Source organism: Phalaenopsis equestris, unplaced genomic scaffold (assembly GCF_001263595.1).
Source record: "Phalaenopsis equestris unplaced genomic scaffold, ASM126359v1 Scaffold235833, whole genome shotgun sequence".
In the NCBI taxonomy this organism is placed as follows: domain Eukaryota; kingdom Viridiplantae; phylum Streptophyta; class Magnoliopsida; order Asparagales; family Orchidaceae; genus Phalaenopsis; species Phalaenopsis equestris.
Window position 1 is genome coordinate 64,750 of NW_018253690.1, and position 20,242 is coordinate 84,991.

At 35.2% G+C, this 20,242-nt stretch overlaps 2 protein-coding genes across 3 annotated transcripts; one reads left to right on the forward strand and one right to left on the reverse strand.

Moving 5' to 3' along the window:
• The first annotated feature begins 2,900 nt into the window (after window positions 1-2,900).
• On the forward strand, window positions 2,901-15,566 carry LOC110039200 (mitochondrial uncoupling protein 1-like). 2 transcript variants are annotated; one of them, XM_020744188.1, is made up of 9 exons: window positions 2,901-3,233; window positions 7,745-7,963; window positions 8,086-8,170; window positions 8,308-8,441; window positions 8,528-8,626; window positions 8,727-8,831; window positions 8,991-9,065; window positions 14,887-14,973; window positions 15,239-15,566. In XM_020744188.1, the coding sequence occupies exons 1-9, from the start codon at window positions 3,153-3,155 to the stop codon at window positions 15,260-15,262; spliced, it is 909 nt and encodes a 302-aa protein (XP_020599847.1). In that variant the 5' UTR covers window positions 2,901-3,152; the 3' UTR covers window positions 15,263-15,566. The 2 variants fall into 2 exon arrangements, with proteins under 2 accessions (XP_020599847.1, XP_020599848.1); XM_020744189.1 differs by having other exon boundaries at window positions 8,086-8,164.
• A 2,305-nt stretch (window positions 15,567-17,871) lies between these two features.
• Window positions 17,872-19,543, reverse strand: LOC110039198 (50S ribosomal protein L4, chloroplastic). Its single transcript, XM_020744186.1, is given in 3 exon segments — window positions 17,872-18,046; window positions 18,636-19,152; window positions 19,155-19,543. Coding segments are annotated over 3 exon segments (882 nt in total). The 5' UTR covers window positions 19,500-19,543; the 3' UTR covers window positions 17,872-18,026.
• Window positions 19,544-20,242: the final 699 nt, after the last annotated feature.

The window sequence follows — 20,242 nt, forward strand, 5'->3', positions numbered from 1 at the left end:
ATCACACTGCTAGGACGAGTGGGGAAAATGAATATTGATATTTACCTTCTTACAAAATGGCAAAACCATGGGTTGGACAACAAGCAAGAAAAACAAAATATACTCATTTAATATGTACCTTCTTACAAAATGGCCATAATATATTGAATAAAATAAATATTAATAATTAATATTGATATTTATCTGAGTTTATATTTAACTTCCCAAACCAAATCATTTCTTATGTATGTAATGCCAAACCGTCTTCCAGATATCACCGACCATCAACACATGGTCTTTAGACAGTACCACTTAGCCATGACTAAAGTTGAAACTGTTTTATATAACTAAAACTAAATCAATTTGATGAGAATATTAAATTTCTTATCTTCAACATATTAACACAAACCAATGGAGCATAAACTAACAAAGAATGCGCAAGAAAAACATGCCAATTGGTATAATATAGATCAAAATAAACAAATTATAAAACTAAATCTAAATCCCATCAAGGAGAGTTTTTTTAGCAAATGTTCTATAGAAACAAATTATAAAACTAAATCTAACTGGGATGACAATGAAGGGATTGGGCGGTTGAAGCCGAAGAAGAAGCAAAAGAGGAAGAAGCTGGAACAAGTCGCGATTAGAGCTAACTGGGACGACAGGAAGGGGATTGCGAGTCGCGGCGGTCGCTTACGAGGCGCAACTGTAAAAAAGGGCAGAGAAAGTTCAAAAGGCTCCGCCATTAATGTATAGATAAGTTTGCAAGTATTTCTTGATATTTTATACATTTTTATGGATCAAATTGCACTTTAAAGAAAATTATTTTTGTGATTATCTTGCAGATACAACAAAAAGTTGAAGTGGAGAATTATCTTGAGGGATTGCTTCCTCCTTGGGTTGAAACCTTCAAGGGAGAGTTTTTCTTTACTTTGTGAGTTGTGAGAGTTTCGTATGAGAGAGAAAGTTGCTAACTTTGTTGGAGAAATAATTTATTGTAAGATTTTCATCTTTATGTTGCTTGCAATGGAATTTCATGTTGTGTTTTTTGCTATTTTTTTCTCCGTAATGAGCAACTAAGCTTTTACTCGTGTCTCTGTGATGTAGTGAGTAGTGGATTTATTATTGGTTTGTCGTAATGTTTTTCTGTTAATTATTTTCTTGAGCTTTTCATGACCGATGTTGTTGGTTAACCTCCGATCTACATTTACTCCTAGTCTGGCCAACTAGGAAGTTAAAATGTTTTAGGAAACTATGCTCTAACCGTTGTGTAGTGGAAACAAATGGTTAACCATAGAATTTCAAGAGGATAGACATATTTTAATGAAATTATGTAATTATCCCAGGGAGATTAGAAAAGTCATGCAGAATGCCATGGGGCTTGCGGAAGCTTCAAATTCATGAATTATAGGTTTTTTTTTACCTAAACATAGACATAAGGAGTACCTTGTTCCCGATGAGAACAATCACATAGGAAACCATTTAGGAAAACCATAGTCGCCACGATCTCCGAATCACAGAGGCACGAGCCTCACCTATCTTGAATAAACTTAGAAATTTTTCCCCCTGTTATCTATTTTCAGAATTATGTTTTGTTAGGACCTTGGGATTTAAAAATCTTCTTTAATCAACAAGCTAGGTTAACTAAATTAGTAAATTAGAGCTTTCTCTATTGAAGTAAATATTATACTTTCACTGTGGAATCGATACACAGTACTCTTGAACCATATTACTACTTGACACTGCACTTGCGTGTACCACCGACTTACGTCCCGAAAAGTTTTGGCACGTCAGGGGCTTCATGTATAGCTGAAAAACAGGCCACCTCGTCAAGCCAAGGGAGTTTCCATAGCCGAAGATGTCATTGTCGAAGCTGTCGCAAGCACCAACGAGTGTCACCTCCATCCAGTCGGCTGACCATACCGGTCGGCCAACCCTACTTGTTGGCCACCTGAGTTGGCCATTACTTGTTGGTCAACCATCCGGGTTGATTATGGAGTTTATAACTAACCAACCACTTGGGTTGATCACTCACTGCCGACTATCCTGGCCGACAACCACTTATCGGCTAGCCAGCCATTCGGGATGACCATAGAGTTTATAGCAGACCGACAACTTGGTCCGGTCACTCACTGTCGGCCATCCTGACCGGCAACCACTTGCCACCCGACCACTTAGGCCGACCAAATGGAGATCAACAAACAGGGCACTTGGGCCGGTCATGGAGTTCACAGCCAACAGACCACTTGGGTTTGCCATCCCCTGCCGGCCGACCACCTGACGCCGACGACGTACAGGTAAAACTCTAGGAGGACCAGCTCGAACAGAAAAAAGATCAAAATACCCTTCACTGCTCCTCCTTAAGCAGGGGCATAAATGTAATATTCCTTTCCCCTCTTTCTCTATCTATAGATAGGGGACCCCTTGTATGTAAAAAAGGTCCTTTAGGCTCTTTCTATCTCTCTCTCCCTTGCTCCCCTTCTCCCTCACTTGTAACCGAACTTGTGTGGAATAATAGGGGCCGCCGAGCCCGGAGACCACCCCTCTTTGACAGGGCAATCCTCATTCTATTTCTCTCACTCTCTTTCTCTTTCCCCTGGAATCAAGTTCTATTCCTTGTGCATGGTCCAAATAATAGATTTGAATTCAACAATAAATGTTTCTATTGATTTTTCTTACAAAGAAATACGAGCAACAAACATTTATGTTAACTGAAAAGCTTTCAAATATTTGCATATCTAAAATTCAAATTGTCATCTCCATCTATTGATATTTTTTTAAGAAAGTTAAGCATCTAAATGTAATTTTTTTATAAGCGAGAATCCATGGGAGACTTTGGGTAATAAATATCGGAATATTTCTATGCTAATAAATAGAGTAAATTGTGTTTATAAATTTCCCAAACGACACTAAACAGCAATTAGTCGTGGCAGCATAAAATGCGAGGAGGTGAGGAGGAGAGCAGCAAATGATTTATAAAAAGAGGAGGACGCACACGAGGCCTCACAGTTCACCGAATCCAAGGCATAAACAGCTAAAATTAACAACTTCAATCGGAGGAAGCGTCAACCATCCTTGGGATTCTTTCCAGACGATGATCGCAGCTGATTCTTTCTAGAGTTGAATCGCGTTCGCATTCCCCATTCTACGCTGAGAGCCGGCGAAGGCGAGCCATGGTCGACCACGCCGTCAGATCTGAGATCTCGTTCCCTGGAAGGTTCGCGATTAGTGCGATCGCCGCCTGTTTCGCAGAGGTTAGTAGTTCAACCATTTTGGCGATCCTTCACTCAGTTCCCTGAATCATCCCGGTTGCCATTATTCTGTTCTGATAAATTAAAGACACATTATTAAAGCTTAACCTACCCCATGGCATGGCTAATGAAGCTCGTGCATACTGTAATTGACTAGTGTTCATGAAAGATTTTATTGGTTTTGTTCTCTCTATTTTGATAATATGGATGGCCGTTGTTGTTGTAATTTTGCCCATTTAAACTAGCATTGCCTTTTTAGTCCTCTTACTAAAAATATAAGCATTCATTTCAAAACTATAAACAATCGTCTCCTATTTTAGGGACGCTGATGCGCGTGCCACTGAAATCAACTGATCCAAATTTATTGGTTGTAGAATGTGCTACAAAATTTATATTCAGGTATTTTAGTTGCAATTTTCAGTTAGTCTTCACTACAAACTTGTTACTCAACTTAAATTAAGGGTTTATTTTCTCAAGGTTCAGAAAATTGGACCAGACATTGAACAGGTAGAGGAGGAGGCTCAAGATTTCACGATTGAACTGGGGGTTGAACCAGATGATGTAATAAATATAAAAAATATTAAACATAACTTTATTGACATAAAAATTAGATGAAATTCAGTATGGAAGGTCAACAAGAGAGAAACATAACAAAAAAATGTAAAGAAACATAACAAAACATAACAAAAAAATGTAAAAAAGCAAAAAAAAAGAAATATAATAGAATAATAGTCATTCATATTTTTTAAAAGGTAAACAAGAAAATGAAACTATAAATGATTAGAGCAATATATATTATTCATAATATCAAAAGATTCAAGTCATTTTTCATGATTTCTAAAAGGAATGCGGCATAAGATTAAAAATTACACTTTAACTAGTTGATCGGTGCGACCACCGATTCCAACTAGCTCTTTCTGATTCAATGCAGAGCCATTTTTCAGTCCAACTAGAACAAGACCATCGATTGGTTCACGATCGAATAGGTCGGTTCAGTCTGGTTTTCAAAATGTTGATTTTTCTACAAGCTTGATATGGGCGCCTAGGCACCCAAAACACTTGCACCGGGACTCAAGCAAGTAGAAATTAGGCACCAACCGCCAACGTTCAGGCGATAAAAACCAATGCTTAGGCTCTAGGAATTAGTGCCTAAGTACCACATACTAGCACATAGGCGTCAGTTCACATGTTTTGATGGTTTGGGCAGTTCACAAGCATCGATTTATGCTGGAAAGCATAAAAACCTCTGCCAAATGCAAAACGAGCAATTCAGGGGGATTCTAGAGAAGAAGAGAGTAGAGGGGCTTACAAACAGACAACACGGAGAATGAGAATACTCAGGGGGAACAATCAGAGCATTTCAAAGGAGGAATCCTGAGAAGTATTGTGAGTGTGAGCGAGTGTTCTCATGAGGGAGAACAAGTGCAAGCCTAAGTGTGACTGTGTATTAATTTTTGTACTCATAACTTTGTAAAAACTCAAGGATTTTGTTGTAATTTCATGGGAATCAGTGGAGAACATTGGTGGGATCATTCTAACTTCGTTAAACATTGATTTTGCAATGAATTTTTTTTGCTTCATCTTTAATGAATAAGACTTAAACAGTTCTCTCTCTTGAATTGGATTTTATGCAAGTTGGTGAAATCTTTGTTATATGATTGTGTATAATTTGATTGTAAGTTGATAGTTTAACATTTTGAATTTAATTTACTCATAAACTGATCACTAAAGAAGCTAAAATGGGTAGTGATTTAGTACTATGGGAGTAGGCTAGTGAAACAATTAAGTTAAGTTACACTGCTCTATGATAGTAGGAATATTGTTATTAGGGCAATGTAATCGTGAAATAAAATTTATAAATACTGGAGTTTTTGTAAGGTTAGGTGACTAACTGTAATATGAATCCAATTTTCTTATGACCACCGGGAGGGATTAAGGAAAATTGTTTTTCCTGATTGTCAACTTTATTAATCATTTAAACTGATCTGGTTTGCATAAGATCGATTCAAGGATATTTTCTTTTACTTGTTCTAACTCAAAACTATTTCTAGGTTTTAATTTTTGCAAAATGAAATCATCAAATTGCAAATCTTCATACTAGACTCAAAACCAGTACACTAAAGCTTTTCTAGACTATGGTAGTTCATTCATTAATTATGGAAACGATACATGTATTAAATTTTGTATACTACGTAGTCAACGTATATATTTGTGTGTATTTCCGGTGCTTCATAGCATTTCGGCCGTATCAGTAACTGATGAAGAGTATTAGAACCGATGGCATTTGATGTAGACAGGGCAAGTAGCATTGGATATCAATTGATGATTAATGTTCGATAATGATGGATGTCATAATAGAATGATGGATATTGGGCAGTGGAAAGTGTTAAGCAATGGTAGGCATTGGGCAATAGTAGGTGATGGTGATGATGGGTGTTAGACATTGACAAATATTCTTTATCGTGATGCTAAATATTTCAAACTACAATTATCTGATCAGTGAACATAAAGAAAAAAATTGATATTTTATCAGCATTATGAATTTTGAACGATGGAGAAAATTAGGTAGTAATGGGCGTTGGTTGACGATGGGCAATGAGTATTAGAGATTGCCAGTCATTGAAGTACATGCATTGATCAACGATATGTCTTGGCAATTAATGCTGAAATAAACTTTAAAAATGATAGATTTTTGGTGACTAGGGGTGTTTATGTAGTGATGAGCATTGAAGATGGTGAATTTTAAAGGATGGTCGGCATAGTTCAGCTGTAAAGAAGGAGAAACGAGGGAGGGAAAATCATCATATAAATGAAGTCTACTGGGAGTGCACCACTTCTGAAAAGAAGGGACATTGAGTGGCCTAGAGTTAACAAATAAGGTTATATGATGAAACCACAATTATGATCAATTGGTTTGGTTCTTAAACGTGAATTAATCCAAACATTTTTATGTTTTGTTGGAATCATTGTCGCAAGGCAATCATTGTGTGTAAATATGCAAAAGTTAATGCTCCCTTAAATAAGCATTAACAATTATTGGATCATCTTTTGAGTGCTTTGAGGTTCAATATTTAACTTCAAAAATCATTCTTAATTGATGGGGCTTGAATGATGACACTCATTCATACTTCAAATTATTATTCATTATTTGGCTAGCACTCATGAAAAATTTTGTGAGCTTTGTTATAATTTATTTTGAAAATATAAATTTTTGTAGTTTGACAATAAATTTTTTTATTTCATTCATCATCAATATTTTTGTGGTACTTTTGCATAGTTAAATTAACATTGTTATTCTAATTTTCTTCTAAATTCTAAGCATTCATTTCAAAGAAACAAACAATCATCACCTATTGTAGGGACAATGTGTAAGAATTTGATATGCTCCTGAAATCTAATTCATATAGTAGTTTAATCATTGTCGAATGTGGTACAATTGAGCTGTAAATTTGATCTCTTTTGAGTTCAAATATTCACATCTTTTAGTTGCAAGTTTTTAAGCCTTTATTATAAGATAGATACCGTAGCTAAGTATCATATAAGGCTGATTAGATTATATTTGTTTGAAGTATAGTATTTGTTTCAAAAATTAAATTGTTTTAAAAATTTATGTTATGGTTGTGCCCTTATGCTTACTAGTGTGCATTATCATGCCAATGTTTAACATACCAAAATGGAATGCATTGAAACAGAGGACGAATAGTCATGAGTGTTATCAACCACAGTGAAATGGATTTCAAGAAAAAGCAATGCCTTATTGATAGGAAACATCATAGGCATATCCTATTTAAAGAGCATGACATTAAAATTTCTACATAATATGCAATTTTAGCTATAATATTTTTTTTTATAGCATGAATGAAGCTGTTTGTAATTAATCATATTAAGTAAAAGCTAGGTTGTTAGCATAGAGAAATGCCTCATGAAATTGTGAGATAAGAAATGCCATGAAAGATAAAAAATATTTGGAGATTGTGAGGTAAGCAATGCCATGAAGAAAAAACAGTATTTATAAAATTGACATGAGACATTTATATGTTATGTGCCTAAAGTATCGGGTAACACAATTTATTGATAGGCTAGTTGAGTGCGACAAGAATAAGAAATTTAAGTTGTATATCTGATAAAAATATATGATACAACTAGAAAATATATGGTGGAAATGATTACATTTGAGATGTTGTGGTTAGCATGTATTAGAAATAAGGTTGTAATAAATAGACTTAGATGCTCAGGATATTTTTACAATTGATGTCAATAGATGCATCATTAAGAGAAGCAAGAGATCAAAGCAGATAGCATGGCTAAAAATTGTGTAATTGATCGTTCAAAATAGAGTTTAGCACCTTAGAAAGCACTTAAGGAGACTTTATAAAGTCTACCCAAAATAGTTTGGATAAGACTAATAATGGTGATGTTAAGCAAAATTGATGTACTAGCATATTCAATTTTAATTCACTCTAACTAACCAATGTAATAGCCCCTACTTAAAACCTTATCTACTGAAAATGCAGCTTTGTACCATTCCTTTGGACACAACAAAAGTCAGGCTTCAGCTCCAAAAGAAAGCGATTACAGTAGATGCAATTGCTGCACCTCAATACAGGGGAATGCTTGGAACTGTTGCCACAATTGCTAGGGAAGAAGGCTTGGCGGCACTTTGGAAAGGCATCATTCCTGGTCTTCATCGTCAATTTCTGTATGGAGGGTTACGGATTGGGTTGTATGAGCCGGTAAGTTGTGATTGCTTCACCTGAGAAACAGAACTCAATAGTTTGCATGTCATCCTTTTGGTGTTCTATTTCATGTCATAATTCAGAAATTTGCATCTTTACCTCTCTATTTTTTTTTGCAGGTCAAATCCTTTTATGTTGGAGATTATTATGTTGGGGATATTTCTCTATCCAAGAAAATACTTGCTGGCCTTACAACAGGTTATTGTACGAAAGAAGAGTAGTTGAAGACTTACATTCTTTTATCTATATGCAAGTTTAATCAATTGTGTTATAGAGAGAAATGATATTCTCTCGAATGATATTTATTTTCATGCAAAATGCTATATTGCAACCTCAACTAGGCGCCATAGCAATTGCGGTAGCAAATCCCACTGACCTTGTGAAAGTTCGGCTTCAAGCTGAGGGAAAGCTTCCAGTTGGAGTATCAAGATGTTATTCAGGAGCATTGAATGCCTATTACACAATAATCAGGCAGGTTGTGCTTTAGAAAGGCTTAATTACACTCATGGTCATGGTACTTAACTGTTCTACGTACTAAAGTCAATCTTCCTTTAAACATAGGAAGGACTGGGGGCTCTTTGGACTGGGCTTGGTCCAAATATTGTACGAAATGCAATCATAAATGCTGCAGAGTTGGCTAGCTATGATCATGTAAAGCAGGCATGTATTTCTACACCACTCCGATTATTATAGTTGCAACTCATTATGATCTGCCATTATGTAGTGAATTACTTCTCTTGATACAATTTTTTTTCTGCAGACTATATTGAAAATTCCCGGATTTTCAGATAATGTGTTTACACATCTTTTAGCTGGGTTGGGGGCTGGCCTTTTTGGAGTTTGTATTGGTTCTCCTGTTGATGTTGTAAGTATTCCTTCACCTTCAATTTCTACACTTCTCATACAAATGTCAACCTTTTGCTTTGTCTAAATTTCTTGCTTATATAAACTGCACAAATACCCAAGTAATATCTCCAATAGAATGATAAAATAGGAAGTACTTGGTAATATTTTGACACATCAGGTGAAATCAAGAATGATGGGTGATTCAACGTACAAAAGCACACTAGATTGCTTCATTAGAACATTGAAAACTGAGGTATGCTTATGCTCTGTCTTCAACTTTCCAGCAACATTGAGCGTCACCTTGTTCTTAATCTAACTGGTTACCAACTTGTTCTCCGTGGGATAACTGTCATTTTCATGCTTGTTCTAAATATTATTTGCACTGAAGCTCATCCAAACCGTGATTGTGAGTGTGTTAGTTGCTGTTTTTTTATTTACCTCCAATTACCATTCTACTAAAGCAGCTAGGCTTATTTGAATCTAAGTAGTTTATGGCTGGCAGCCTTGTAGAAGATTCCTGCTAAATATGTATACTTATGGATGCATTCTACGAGTTGACTCAACTGAACGTGACAACAGTTAAAGTAAAATGTAGTTTTAGGAAGAAACGACTTAGCACATCCTATTTACTTGAAAAGAGTTTTGATTCAGATGAGTCTAGAAGGACTAAACAGCTTTGGAAGGCTCCTCCCTATCACTAGAGCTGCACATGAAGGGAAGACGAAATTTGACGTTCGCAAATAGAGAAAATTCACAATAAATTTAATTTTAAATTCATAAATAATAATAATGAAGTAAAAAAAGAGTAAAAATAAAAAAAAGAAAAAATAAATATATATTTAGATAAAATAAGTAAAAACATAAGGATAACTAATAAATGAATAATAATAAGAATAATATTAAAGTTGAAAAGTGCTATTACTTAAAAAAAGGAGAGAGAGAAAAAGGCAAAGATTATTGAACTCATTTGATAAATCCCCCATATTGAGGAACCATGAAATCGGGAGCACTTTGGCATCCCTAGCACATCCACACGTCTTATACCTGGAAATCATGAATCCATATCCACCATTTGTTTTGCATCTTATATCAAATGACTAAGATAAATTGTTGTATATACTCCATCCATTTCATGGATCAACTTACTAAAGCTTTAGTTGCATCTGGAGGTATTGAAGTGGTTCGTGATCCATTTAATCTGGTATCAGAGTCGTAGTTCAGATCTAAGGAAAAATGATGACTGCATATGAAGTGAAGGTTTCATGGATCGAGAAATTTGATTGCACAGATTTTGGTTATTGGAGAATGAGATAGATGATCACCTCTATGGGAATAAACTTCATTTTCCGTTATTAGCTAAAAGATCGGAAATGATTGATGAGACTAAATGAAATTTGTTGGATCGACAGGTCCTGAGGGTTATTTGATTGACCCTATCGAGATCCGTTGCACATAACATCGTCAAAGAAAGGACTACTGCAGATTTCATGACAACCCTGTTAGGTATGTATGAAAAGTCGTCAGCGAATAACAATGTATATTTGATGAAGAAGTTATTAAATTTGAAGATGACGGAAAGTACGTTTGTTGTATAACACCTGAATGATTTTAATACTATCACAAATCAGTTATCGTCTGCGAAAATTGAATTTAATGATGAGATACATGCACTGATTTTGTTGGCTTCATTGTCAAATAATTATGAACCTATGAGGATGACTGTCAGTAATCCTATAGGTAAATCTAAACTGAAATATAATGAAATTCGTGATTTGATTTTGGCTGAAGAAGTGCGCATGAAAGATTCTAACGAGACCTTAAGTTCGAGTTCAACATTAAATGTTGATTCCAGAGAGAGATCACATGGCAGGAACTCAAACAGAGGGATATTAAAATCAAAACACAAAGATATTAGCAAGATAAGGTCTGGTAAACAAGTAACTTGCTGGAATTGTGACAAAACTGGCCACATAAAGAGGAACTGCTAAAATCTCAAGAAGATGGAGAATAATAGTGCAAATGTGGCAACTGAAGAAGCACGGGATGCACTACTGCTGACAGTTCATAGTTCCGTTGATGACTGAATACTGGATTCAGAAGATTCTTTCCATACAACTTTCCACCGGGAATTGATGCGGAATTATGTTGCGGAGGACTTTAGGAAAGTATATCTGACAGATGGAGAAACTTTGAATGTGGTAGGAATTAGAGATATTAACATTGCACTTCCAAACAAGAACAAGTGAACTCTGCAAAAGGTCAAACACATTCCAGAACTGAAGAAAATTCTCATTTATGTTGGGCAGCTTGATGAGTGTGGACATTCAGTAGTATTCTCAGATATCACCTGAAAAGTTACTAAAGAAGCACTGATACTAGCTCGGGGTAAGAAAACATGTATGCTGTGTATATGACTAATGATTTAATTAACAGTGTTGATGCTACTGTTACAGAAAACACAGCAGAGTTGTGACATTGCAGACTTGGCCACATGAGTCGGAGGGGTATGAAGGAACTTCAGTTCAAAGGTAAGCTACCAGAACTGAAGTCAGTTGATCTCAGCATGTGTGAGAGTTGTATTATGGGAAAATAGAGAAATGTCAGTTTCTTTAAAAGTGACGGGACACCAAAGGTAGAAAAGTTGGATCTTGTACACAGATATGTGAGGACCTTCTCCAGTGACATCTATTGAAGGCTCTCGTTATTACGTCACATTCATTGATGATCATAACAGAAAAGTGTGAGTTTATTTCTTGAAGCATAAATTTGATGTATTTAATGTGTCGGGGTTTGGAAGGTCGTCGTCGAGACAGAGACTGACTTAAAGCTGAAATGTCTGAGGTCTGATAATGGTGGTGAGTACATTGATGGTGGGTTCAACGAGTATTGTGCAGCTCAGAACATCAACCATTCCAGGGACACCACAACAAAATGGTGTTGCAGAGCGCATGAACATGACCATTAGTGAGAGGGCAGAAAACATGAGATTGCACGCCAGACTACCACCTACTTTCTGGGCAGAAGGGATCAACACTCCAGTTTACTTGATCAACAGAGGGTCATTTGTTCCATTAAACTGTGAATTACCTGAGGAGGTCTGAAGTGGAAAAGATGTCAAAGTGGAAAAGATGTCAAATTTTTTTTCTCACCTTAAAATCTTTGGATGTCTTTCTTATGTTCTAATTAATCCTGATGCTCGTAGTAAGTTTGAGGTTAAGTCAAAGAAGTGTTATTTTATTAGCTACAGAAAAAAACATTTGGATATCGTTTCTGAGATGATCATGATCGAAAGATCATAAGGAGCAGGAATATGATTTTCAATGAGAAAATTATGTACAGGAACAAAGCCAGTAGAATTTCTTAAACAACATCGCAAGAATCTCAATTGGTAAGGTTTGATGATTTACCGGAGGTCACGGTGTAAGACAAAGATGCAGGTGACGAGGAGAGTGGGTCTCAGACATCCATTCCTATTGTTCCACTGTCAGTTTCATAGCAGTTCACCCATACAGTTGCAGTTCGCAGGTTAGAAAGGACTCGACTCTCCACAGTGTTATTCTCCAACTTTAAACTACATTCTGCTGACATATGGTGGAGAACCTCAGAGTTATGAAGAAATCTTCAAAGATGAAAATTCGAGCAAGTGGGAGCTTGACATGAAGGAGAAGATTGATTCTCTGCTAAAAAATTAGACATGGGAGTTGACAGAACTTCCATCTAAGAAGAAGATATTACACAACAAGTGGGTGTACCGGGTGAAGGCTGAGCATGATGACAGTAAGAGACAGTAAGAGGTACAAGGCTAGAGGTACAAGGCTAGACTTGTTGTAAAAGGTTTTCAGCAGAAACATGGTATTGATTATTCTGAGATTTTCTCTCTTGTGGTGAAGCTTACAACCATAAGAATGGTATTATCTATGGTGACTACTGAAGATCTCTTCCTTGAGCAGTTAGATGTGAAGACAACCTTTCTTCATGTGGATCTTGAAGAAGACCTCTACATGCACCAACCTGAAGGGTTCGTGGAACAGGGAAAGGAAGATTCAGTTTGTAGACTGAAGAACTTGTATGACCTGAAATAAGCTCCCAGACAGTGGTACAAGCAATTTGATAATTTCATGTACAGTGCATGGTACAACAGATGTCAGACAGATCACTGTTGCTATGTCAGATATTTTAACAATTTCTATATCAACCTACTGTTGTATGTGGATTATATGCTTATTGCATGAGCTAGTATTAATGAGATTAAAAATTTGAAGCAGCAAATGTCAGAGCACTTTGCAATGAAGAATTTGAGAGCAACAAAACAAATTCTTGGCATGAGAATTGTCAGAGATAAAGTCAGAGACACGTTGAGACCCTCTCAGGCTGAGTATGTGAAAAAAGATACTTAGAAGATTCAATATTGATAAGGCTAAACCAGCTGACACACCCTTGGGCAGTCACTTCAGATTCAACAAGAAGCAATCACCCACGTCAAAGGAGGAACTATACCATATGAGTAAGGTTCGTTATGCTTCAGTTATTGTTTCACTTATGTATGTCATGGTTTGCACTAGACCAGATATTGTCCATGCAATGGGAGTTGGTAGCAGATACATGAGTAATCTTGGAAAGGAACATTGAGAAGTTGTGAAGTGGATCTTGAGGTACGTAAGAGGCTCTTCAGAAACTTTCTTGTGTTTCTCAGAAAATAGTTTAGAGGTACAGGGCTATGTTGATGCTGATCTAACTGGAGACATTGATACCAAAATAAGTACTACGGGCTATATTAATACTCTTGGTGGCACTACAGTATTATGGGGCTTTAATCTGCAGAAGACGTTTTCGTTGTCTAATACAAAAGTTGAGTATATAGCAGTGTCAGAGGCTGCAAAGGAGATGATACGACTTCAGACTTCTTGGAAGAATTGGGTAAGAAGGATCAGAAGGGCATTCTCTATTGTGATAATCAGAGCACCATATTTCTTGTCAGGAATCCAGCATTTCAGTTCAAGACCAAGCACATTCAGATCAGGTATCACTTCATATGGTCATTGTTGAATGACAGACAGTTGTTGCTTGAGAAAATTTGTGGAAGCAAAAACCTTGCTGATATGTTGACAAAGGGTGTTACTCTTGAAAAACTGAAGTTGTGTGTAGCTTCAGTTGGTCTTCTAGCTTGAAGACGAGGGCTTTGAGTTGCAGAGGTTGAGGATATCAGTTTAAGAAGGAAGAACATTGTAGCCTGTATACTAGTTTTCAAGTGAGAAATTTGTTATTTGTGAAGACATGTCCACATCAGAAAAAAAAGGCAAATAAAACTGTTCCCGCTTCTTTCCTCAAAACCCTCATCTCCTGAGTTTTGTGAAGAGCCTCTCCCGCCTCTCCTGTGTTTCGCAAACCGCCATCCCACCTGAGATTCGTGAAACATTGTGGAGCTCGCCTCCTTTCATTCGCGAACAAGAACTTCCCTTTTCACGATAAAAGGACCCCGCACCCTCTTTTTTACTTACTGTAGTAACCAACTAGAGAGAGAAGGAGAAGGAGAAGAGAGAAAGATCCTTGTGTTGTTTTCGACGTGAAGCATACTGGAAGAAGGAAATACATCGACTTTATAATTCCTTGAAGTTGAGATAAATGTTTCTTGTAAATCGAAGCATTTTTGTACAAAATCCTCAAGTAATTAAATCTTCTGTAACTCCGTGAACATAAACAATTTGCCGAATCAAGTAAATTTGTGTATTCTTTTCTGGTGTGAATTTTCTCGTTCTATTTTTTTCGCTTTGTCGTCGATTTTTTTATTTTATATATATACTACAACAAAACAATCGGTCTAAGTGGGACTATAAGCTAGGTCTTATCGTAAACCCTAAACCCTAAGCTTATGATAATAATTTTGTTGCTGTTGATGTCATGACTTCATTAAACTTCATTAGTTTATGGACTTGTTTAGGGTTTATGCACTTTCATATTTTGGAGTTTAGTTAAATTTTATGCACTTTCATATTTAAAAATGATTCTTTGTTAGTTGATATGGCGTTGCTACAATCAATGAAAAATGAAAGAACTGATGATATTTTTCATATCAGGGACCTTTAGCTTTCTACAAGGGGTTCTTTCCAAATTTTGGTCGGCTTGGCTCGTGGAATGTTATAATGTTTTTGACATTGGAGCAGGTGATAATGTTTTCAATCTTGATTGTTATACAACATTTCTTTCCTATTTTGACCTTTTTTTAGAATATTAGCCAATCTTAAACTGTTGTTTTCACGCTTAATCAATGAAGTTGATCTGTCCTGTTATTAGGCATTTTGACTTTTATGTCTTCTTGCACACATGCAACTCAAAATCCTATACACTGAATAGCTACTTTTTGTTGGCATTTATGAAATAAATAAAAGAAAATATTTACATATAATTTCACCTATCATTTATTGGCAGGTTAAAAAGTTCTTTACAAGATAAATATCAACCCGATGAAAACATTTTATTCTCATAGAATGAATAAAGTTGGTGCAGCAAAGTACGGGAACACTCATACAGCTCAAGCAAAATACAGTATCATATTTATCACATTGTTTAGTATGTAAGGCATATATGGATGATGTGTTGTACTAGTACTAAAAAAACTACATGTTACTAGTTATCCTGTGAAACACAATTTGTTATCCGATAATCAAAGTGAAATTGGTATGTTGCAAATAGAAGGATTCTTTATGTAGAACAAAACGTGTAAAATGTTGAATACATACCTCCCCATTAAACTAAATAGTAGCTACTCAACATCATTCGTTTCATTAAAGTTTTGTGCTTCAATAGTAGAAAACTATTATTAATTGAAGATCTAATTGTAAATTGGAATGTTAAGACATTATTAAATTTAATAGGCTTTTAAGGGACTTGCCTAGTTTGAAGTTAATGTTTATTTCTATACACATGAAATGAAGTGATGGAATCTAGTAAATTACTCATTTCCAAAGCAAAATTTTACTTGTTCATCCCACAAAATATTAAGTGTAGATTTAATTCTGATAATTTGATTGAGGACCTCAAAATTTTGTACTGTCAAATTGTACAATTATCCTATTATAGCTTGATTATTTCATGAATTTAGCCTAAATTTAGCTATGTAGTTTGGATTATCGGCAATATTAATATCATACCCAATTATATGGTTACAATGATCGAAATTAAATATCCAATAATACTTGTCTAACATTGATCTGTCAATTCAATATATATGATTTTCTGATATTGATCTTGACCTTGTTTTAAAATTGCACGCTATATGGAACACCTTAAAGCTTTTTACAAAAAACTGCAATTAGGCTTATGCCTCGTTCTCCTTGGGTGAGTTATATGCCTCAACCATGCTGAGACGCCTCAAGGCCTGCCTAGCCTGGAAAAAAAAACACCTCAATCTTTTGAGGATATATGTAATTTTGCTTTTAACAAAACTAAAATTAATATTAATATACCTTACTTATTACCCTCAAATCTCATTACTAAATAACAAGAAATAAAAGGAAAATGTATCCATAAAATTTTTTTTAGTTGAAGTTCTAACTATCAACATACTTATTATTTAAAGTAATATTTTTCTTGATGATTATCCAGTAAAGTAGAAGATAATTAGGATTAAAAAGGCGAGGAATTGGAGAATATAGATAAGACTAAATCTGAGACGCGAGATACACAATTCATTATGCCAACAACTTCAATGAAAATCAATTGGGTGATAAAAATAAGTGAAACCTTTAAATTTAAAATTAAATATTGATTAATTGTTATATTCTTATTTATGTGGGGGATGATGAGTTAGAGAGAAAGATCTAGGTTAAATTTTTTTTTATTGTTATATTTTGATGTTTTATTATTTTATTTTAATATCTTAGCCTATTTTAATAGTTAAAAGTTTGTATAACCCGCATCATAATTCATAATTTAATTAAATAATATTATCATGTTATTTTTAATTTTACGGCTTATTGAATAAAAAATGATTTTAGTCTATTAAAATTAAATGAAAATATGATACTTAATAGGACGCAATGAAGATATGATACTTAATAGGACGCAACTTAATAGGACGCAATGAAGAAAAATGATTCATGTAGCTGCCTCCACTTAGTGGGAAAAGGCATGTTGTTTTTGTTGTTGTATTTTTAATTTTATGCAATCTATTAACTTTTATTTAATTAGAATGTTATCATATTAATTTTTAGTGTGTTAATAAGTTAGATATTAATATGTTATTTTGTACTTCACTTCAATACTTATTAATTTACACAATTTTTAAATTTGAGGCTTAGGCCTCAAAATGTCTTGAGGCGTACGCTTTACATATAGAACAAAAAAGCCTCCGTACTCATTGCCTTTGTACTCGATTACAAAATTTTAAACTTTGATATTGAAAATAATGCAATATAATTTTTCACCCTCGAATTTAACATCATATATTCAAAATGCTCTCAATTAAGAAGTATTTTAGTTTAACCTAAACATCAAAATTGAGGGGATCTTCACTTCATTTCTTTCAGTGAAAGGCTCTATTTAGGCATCTAAATGTTTAAGTTACAGTCCAATTCTATCTTGAGAAATAATGATTGTTGTTTTATAATGAGAACATGTCTTGCATGTAAAATTTTTTTATTTTTATTTAAGTAAATAAAACTTCTAGTGAAATTTTGTGATGAGTAACTGTTGATACAAGCTTTCTTCCATGCAAAAGCGTGAGATGAAGGGCGCAGGCAAAGTGAAATTCAGAATTCAGATTAGATGAACTAGTTTACTTAAATCATTTAAATGCTACTTATGACTTGCTAAGAAATGAAAGGGAGGCTGGTATTGGTAAAGAAATACGCCAGTAGGCCAAATTGCCATATTCACAAGCATTCTGAAGGCATCATGGACTGTTAGCTCATAAAGTTACCTCATGAATTTAAAGGCGATTCATCAAACTCATCAGCAACTTGCCCAAAGTACTCGCTAAGCTGCACCAGAGGTCCAAGGAAATCTTCCAAACCAGTCATAAAGCAAATAGGAGTCATAAATTATGATGTACAGAGATACGATTAACTGGGAAACCAAAATCTAAAGTTTATTGCTGGCTGCATATTTCATACATAGAAAACAGGAATTGCCTATAGTGGAAAAAATCAACACAGTAATCATACAGAAATGAAAAAAAAAAAGACAAACAAAGTTGCTCCTCGGATCTTCCCTCAGCTCATGAACTTTCTCTGCCACCTGGCAACAAGACAGCAAAACAAATGACCTTAAAATGAAGAAGGCCTTCCTCTAGCAGATCCAAAGATCGACGAAATCAAATAACAGAGACGTTGTGTTAACATATAGAGCACATACAATGCTTTCTGCTGCATTATCTCAAAAGTATGAACCAACTCCCTCTCCTCCAAGCCTTAATATTTTCTAAGAATTTTCTTTCGACCCTAATATTTTCGGCCCAGTTGCAAAGTTAAATAACGGGCAAGTAGAAAAAGATAATTGTCAGATAAACTCATAAGGAGTGCAGGTCATTTAATTAAAGAAGCAGGCCGTATTGTAAAAGAAGTTAATGGCGTTTGTATAAAGAGACCAAGACAACACTTTTGAGATAAAATTTACTCGTCTTGCAGGTCTTTAAAAATGGTTTGTTACCATGATTGAATGTCCTGAAGTACGATAGACCATTTTACCGGCGATTTTTATTAATTAGGGGACAAGTGTACCGGGAAAAATATATCAATTAGAATTTGTTTTCGATTAGCTTGCAAAAAAAATGCAAAATGGAATTCAGTCAACAACCAGTGAGAGAGTACAAGAAGGCCATACTAACCTGCTGCCTCCAGCACTGCCTCTTCACCATCTTCATCTTCTTCCTCATCATCCACTTTTTCTAAGCCCTCTCCATACGTGGAATTCAAGTAATCTACAGCCGATCTGGTTAGCACAAGTTTAGCTGAGTCGAGTATGTCGAAGAGATTGAGCGTCCTCGGCGTGAGCATCTTCAAGGTACCAATGTTGCGGCAGGACAATCTCACATTATCCGGCACCTCTGTCATCATAAACAAGGACTTCTCCTTAGGATCAAGTCCCCATCGCCTCATCGCTGCTATAAAATCCTTAGTCTTAGGCCCTGCATCAAACAGATCTGCAAAATCCTCAACGACAAGGGCGTCGGAGGAGGAGGCAGCGCTCGCTATGGCCGTAGAAAGTGCGAGGCGGCGCTCTTTGCGGTTGATTTTGATGGACCAGTCCTTCGGTTTGGGGCCAAAGATGACGCCGCCTCCGGGACGAAGCGGAGTGCGCTGTGAGCCGCGGCGAGCGCGGCCGGTCTTTTTTTGGGGATAGGGGTTCTTACCTAGGTTTTCTTCCCCCCGCCGCTGACTTCACCGCGGGTGAGGGTGGAGGCGGTTCCGCGGCGCTGGTTTTGTTGCTCGGCAATGATGGCACGGTGGACAACGGCTCGGGCAGTGTCGGGAGGGGCGGATTTAAGATCGAGGAGAGCTTCGCCGATCCTTTCTCCGGAGAAAGATAGAATGGGGAGGGAGGAGGTCGAGGCGCGGATGAGGGTTAATGTTTTGAAGGAGGAGAGGAGATTGGTGGTGCGAGGTGAGGGCTTGACAGTCTCGTAGGCTAGAAGAGACTTTGGGATGGGTAGGAAAATGGAGGAGGCGGAGAAGGAAAGGGAAGGGGACATTTCTAACAAGTGTAGATAAGATTGGCCTTCAAGAGGGAATTCATTCAAAAGAAGGATTCTTAGGGAGAACGCGACAACTGCTTGCGGAGATGGTTTTTTTTTTTTTTTTTTTTTTAAATTGGGAAAAGGGGAAGCCCAAAAGGTGAAGCCCATAACACAATTTTATTAAGAAAATAAAATTAAAACATTAAAACAATTATGCCAGAACAATTCTAAAAAAGTTAGGGTTAATTATTATTATAAATATAAAATTTTTTAATTTGATATATTTTATGATCTATAGGTAAACACATATGGACCTTAAATTCTAAATATTGTGTATATAGTTATAATGACCTAAGTGTGATAAAACTAAAATGCTTTTATAGTGAAAATTAATATTCATCACCTCTAATTCATATATAGAAATTTAAGTTAAAATTTAATATTATAAATTAAAAATTAAACATTTTAATATAATAATTATAATTAATTAATAAATACTTAAAATAATTATATTAAATATTAAATTATTAAATTAAATAATTATAATAAAATGAATTATAAATGTTTTAAAATATATTTTAATATTAAAAAATATTAATTAATTTTTAAATGTATAAATATTCTTTATATATTAAACAATTAAGATAATAATTATAACTAATTTAAATATTTTATGTAATAATTATTTAATATATCGATAATATTAATATATTTAAAAATTATTTAATATTATTTATATATTAAACAATTATTATATA

Bases quoted from the DNA above. Each gene is read 5' to 3' on its own strand.
- LOC110039200 (XM_020744188.1), top strand. From the start codon at position 3,153: ATGGTCGACCACGCCGTCAGATCTGAGATCTCGTTCCCTGGAAGGTTC. The intron at 7,964-8,085 runs GTAAGTTGTGAT...TTTTTTTTGCAG, and splicing joins GGATTGGGTTGTATGAGCCG to GTCAAATCCTTTTATGTTGG. The intron at 9,066-14,886 runs GTATGCTTATGC...TTTTCATATCAG, and splicing joins TTAGAACATTGAAAACTGAG to GGACCTTTAGCTTTCTACAA.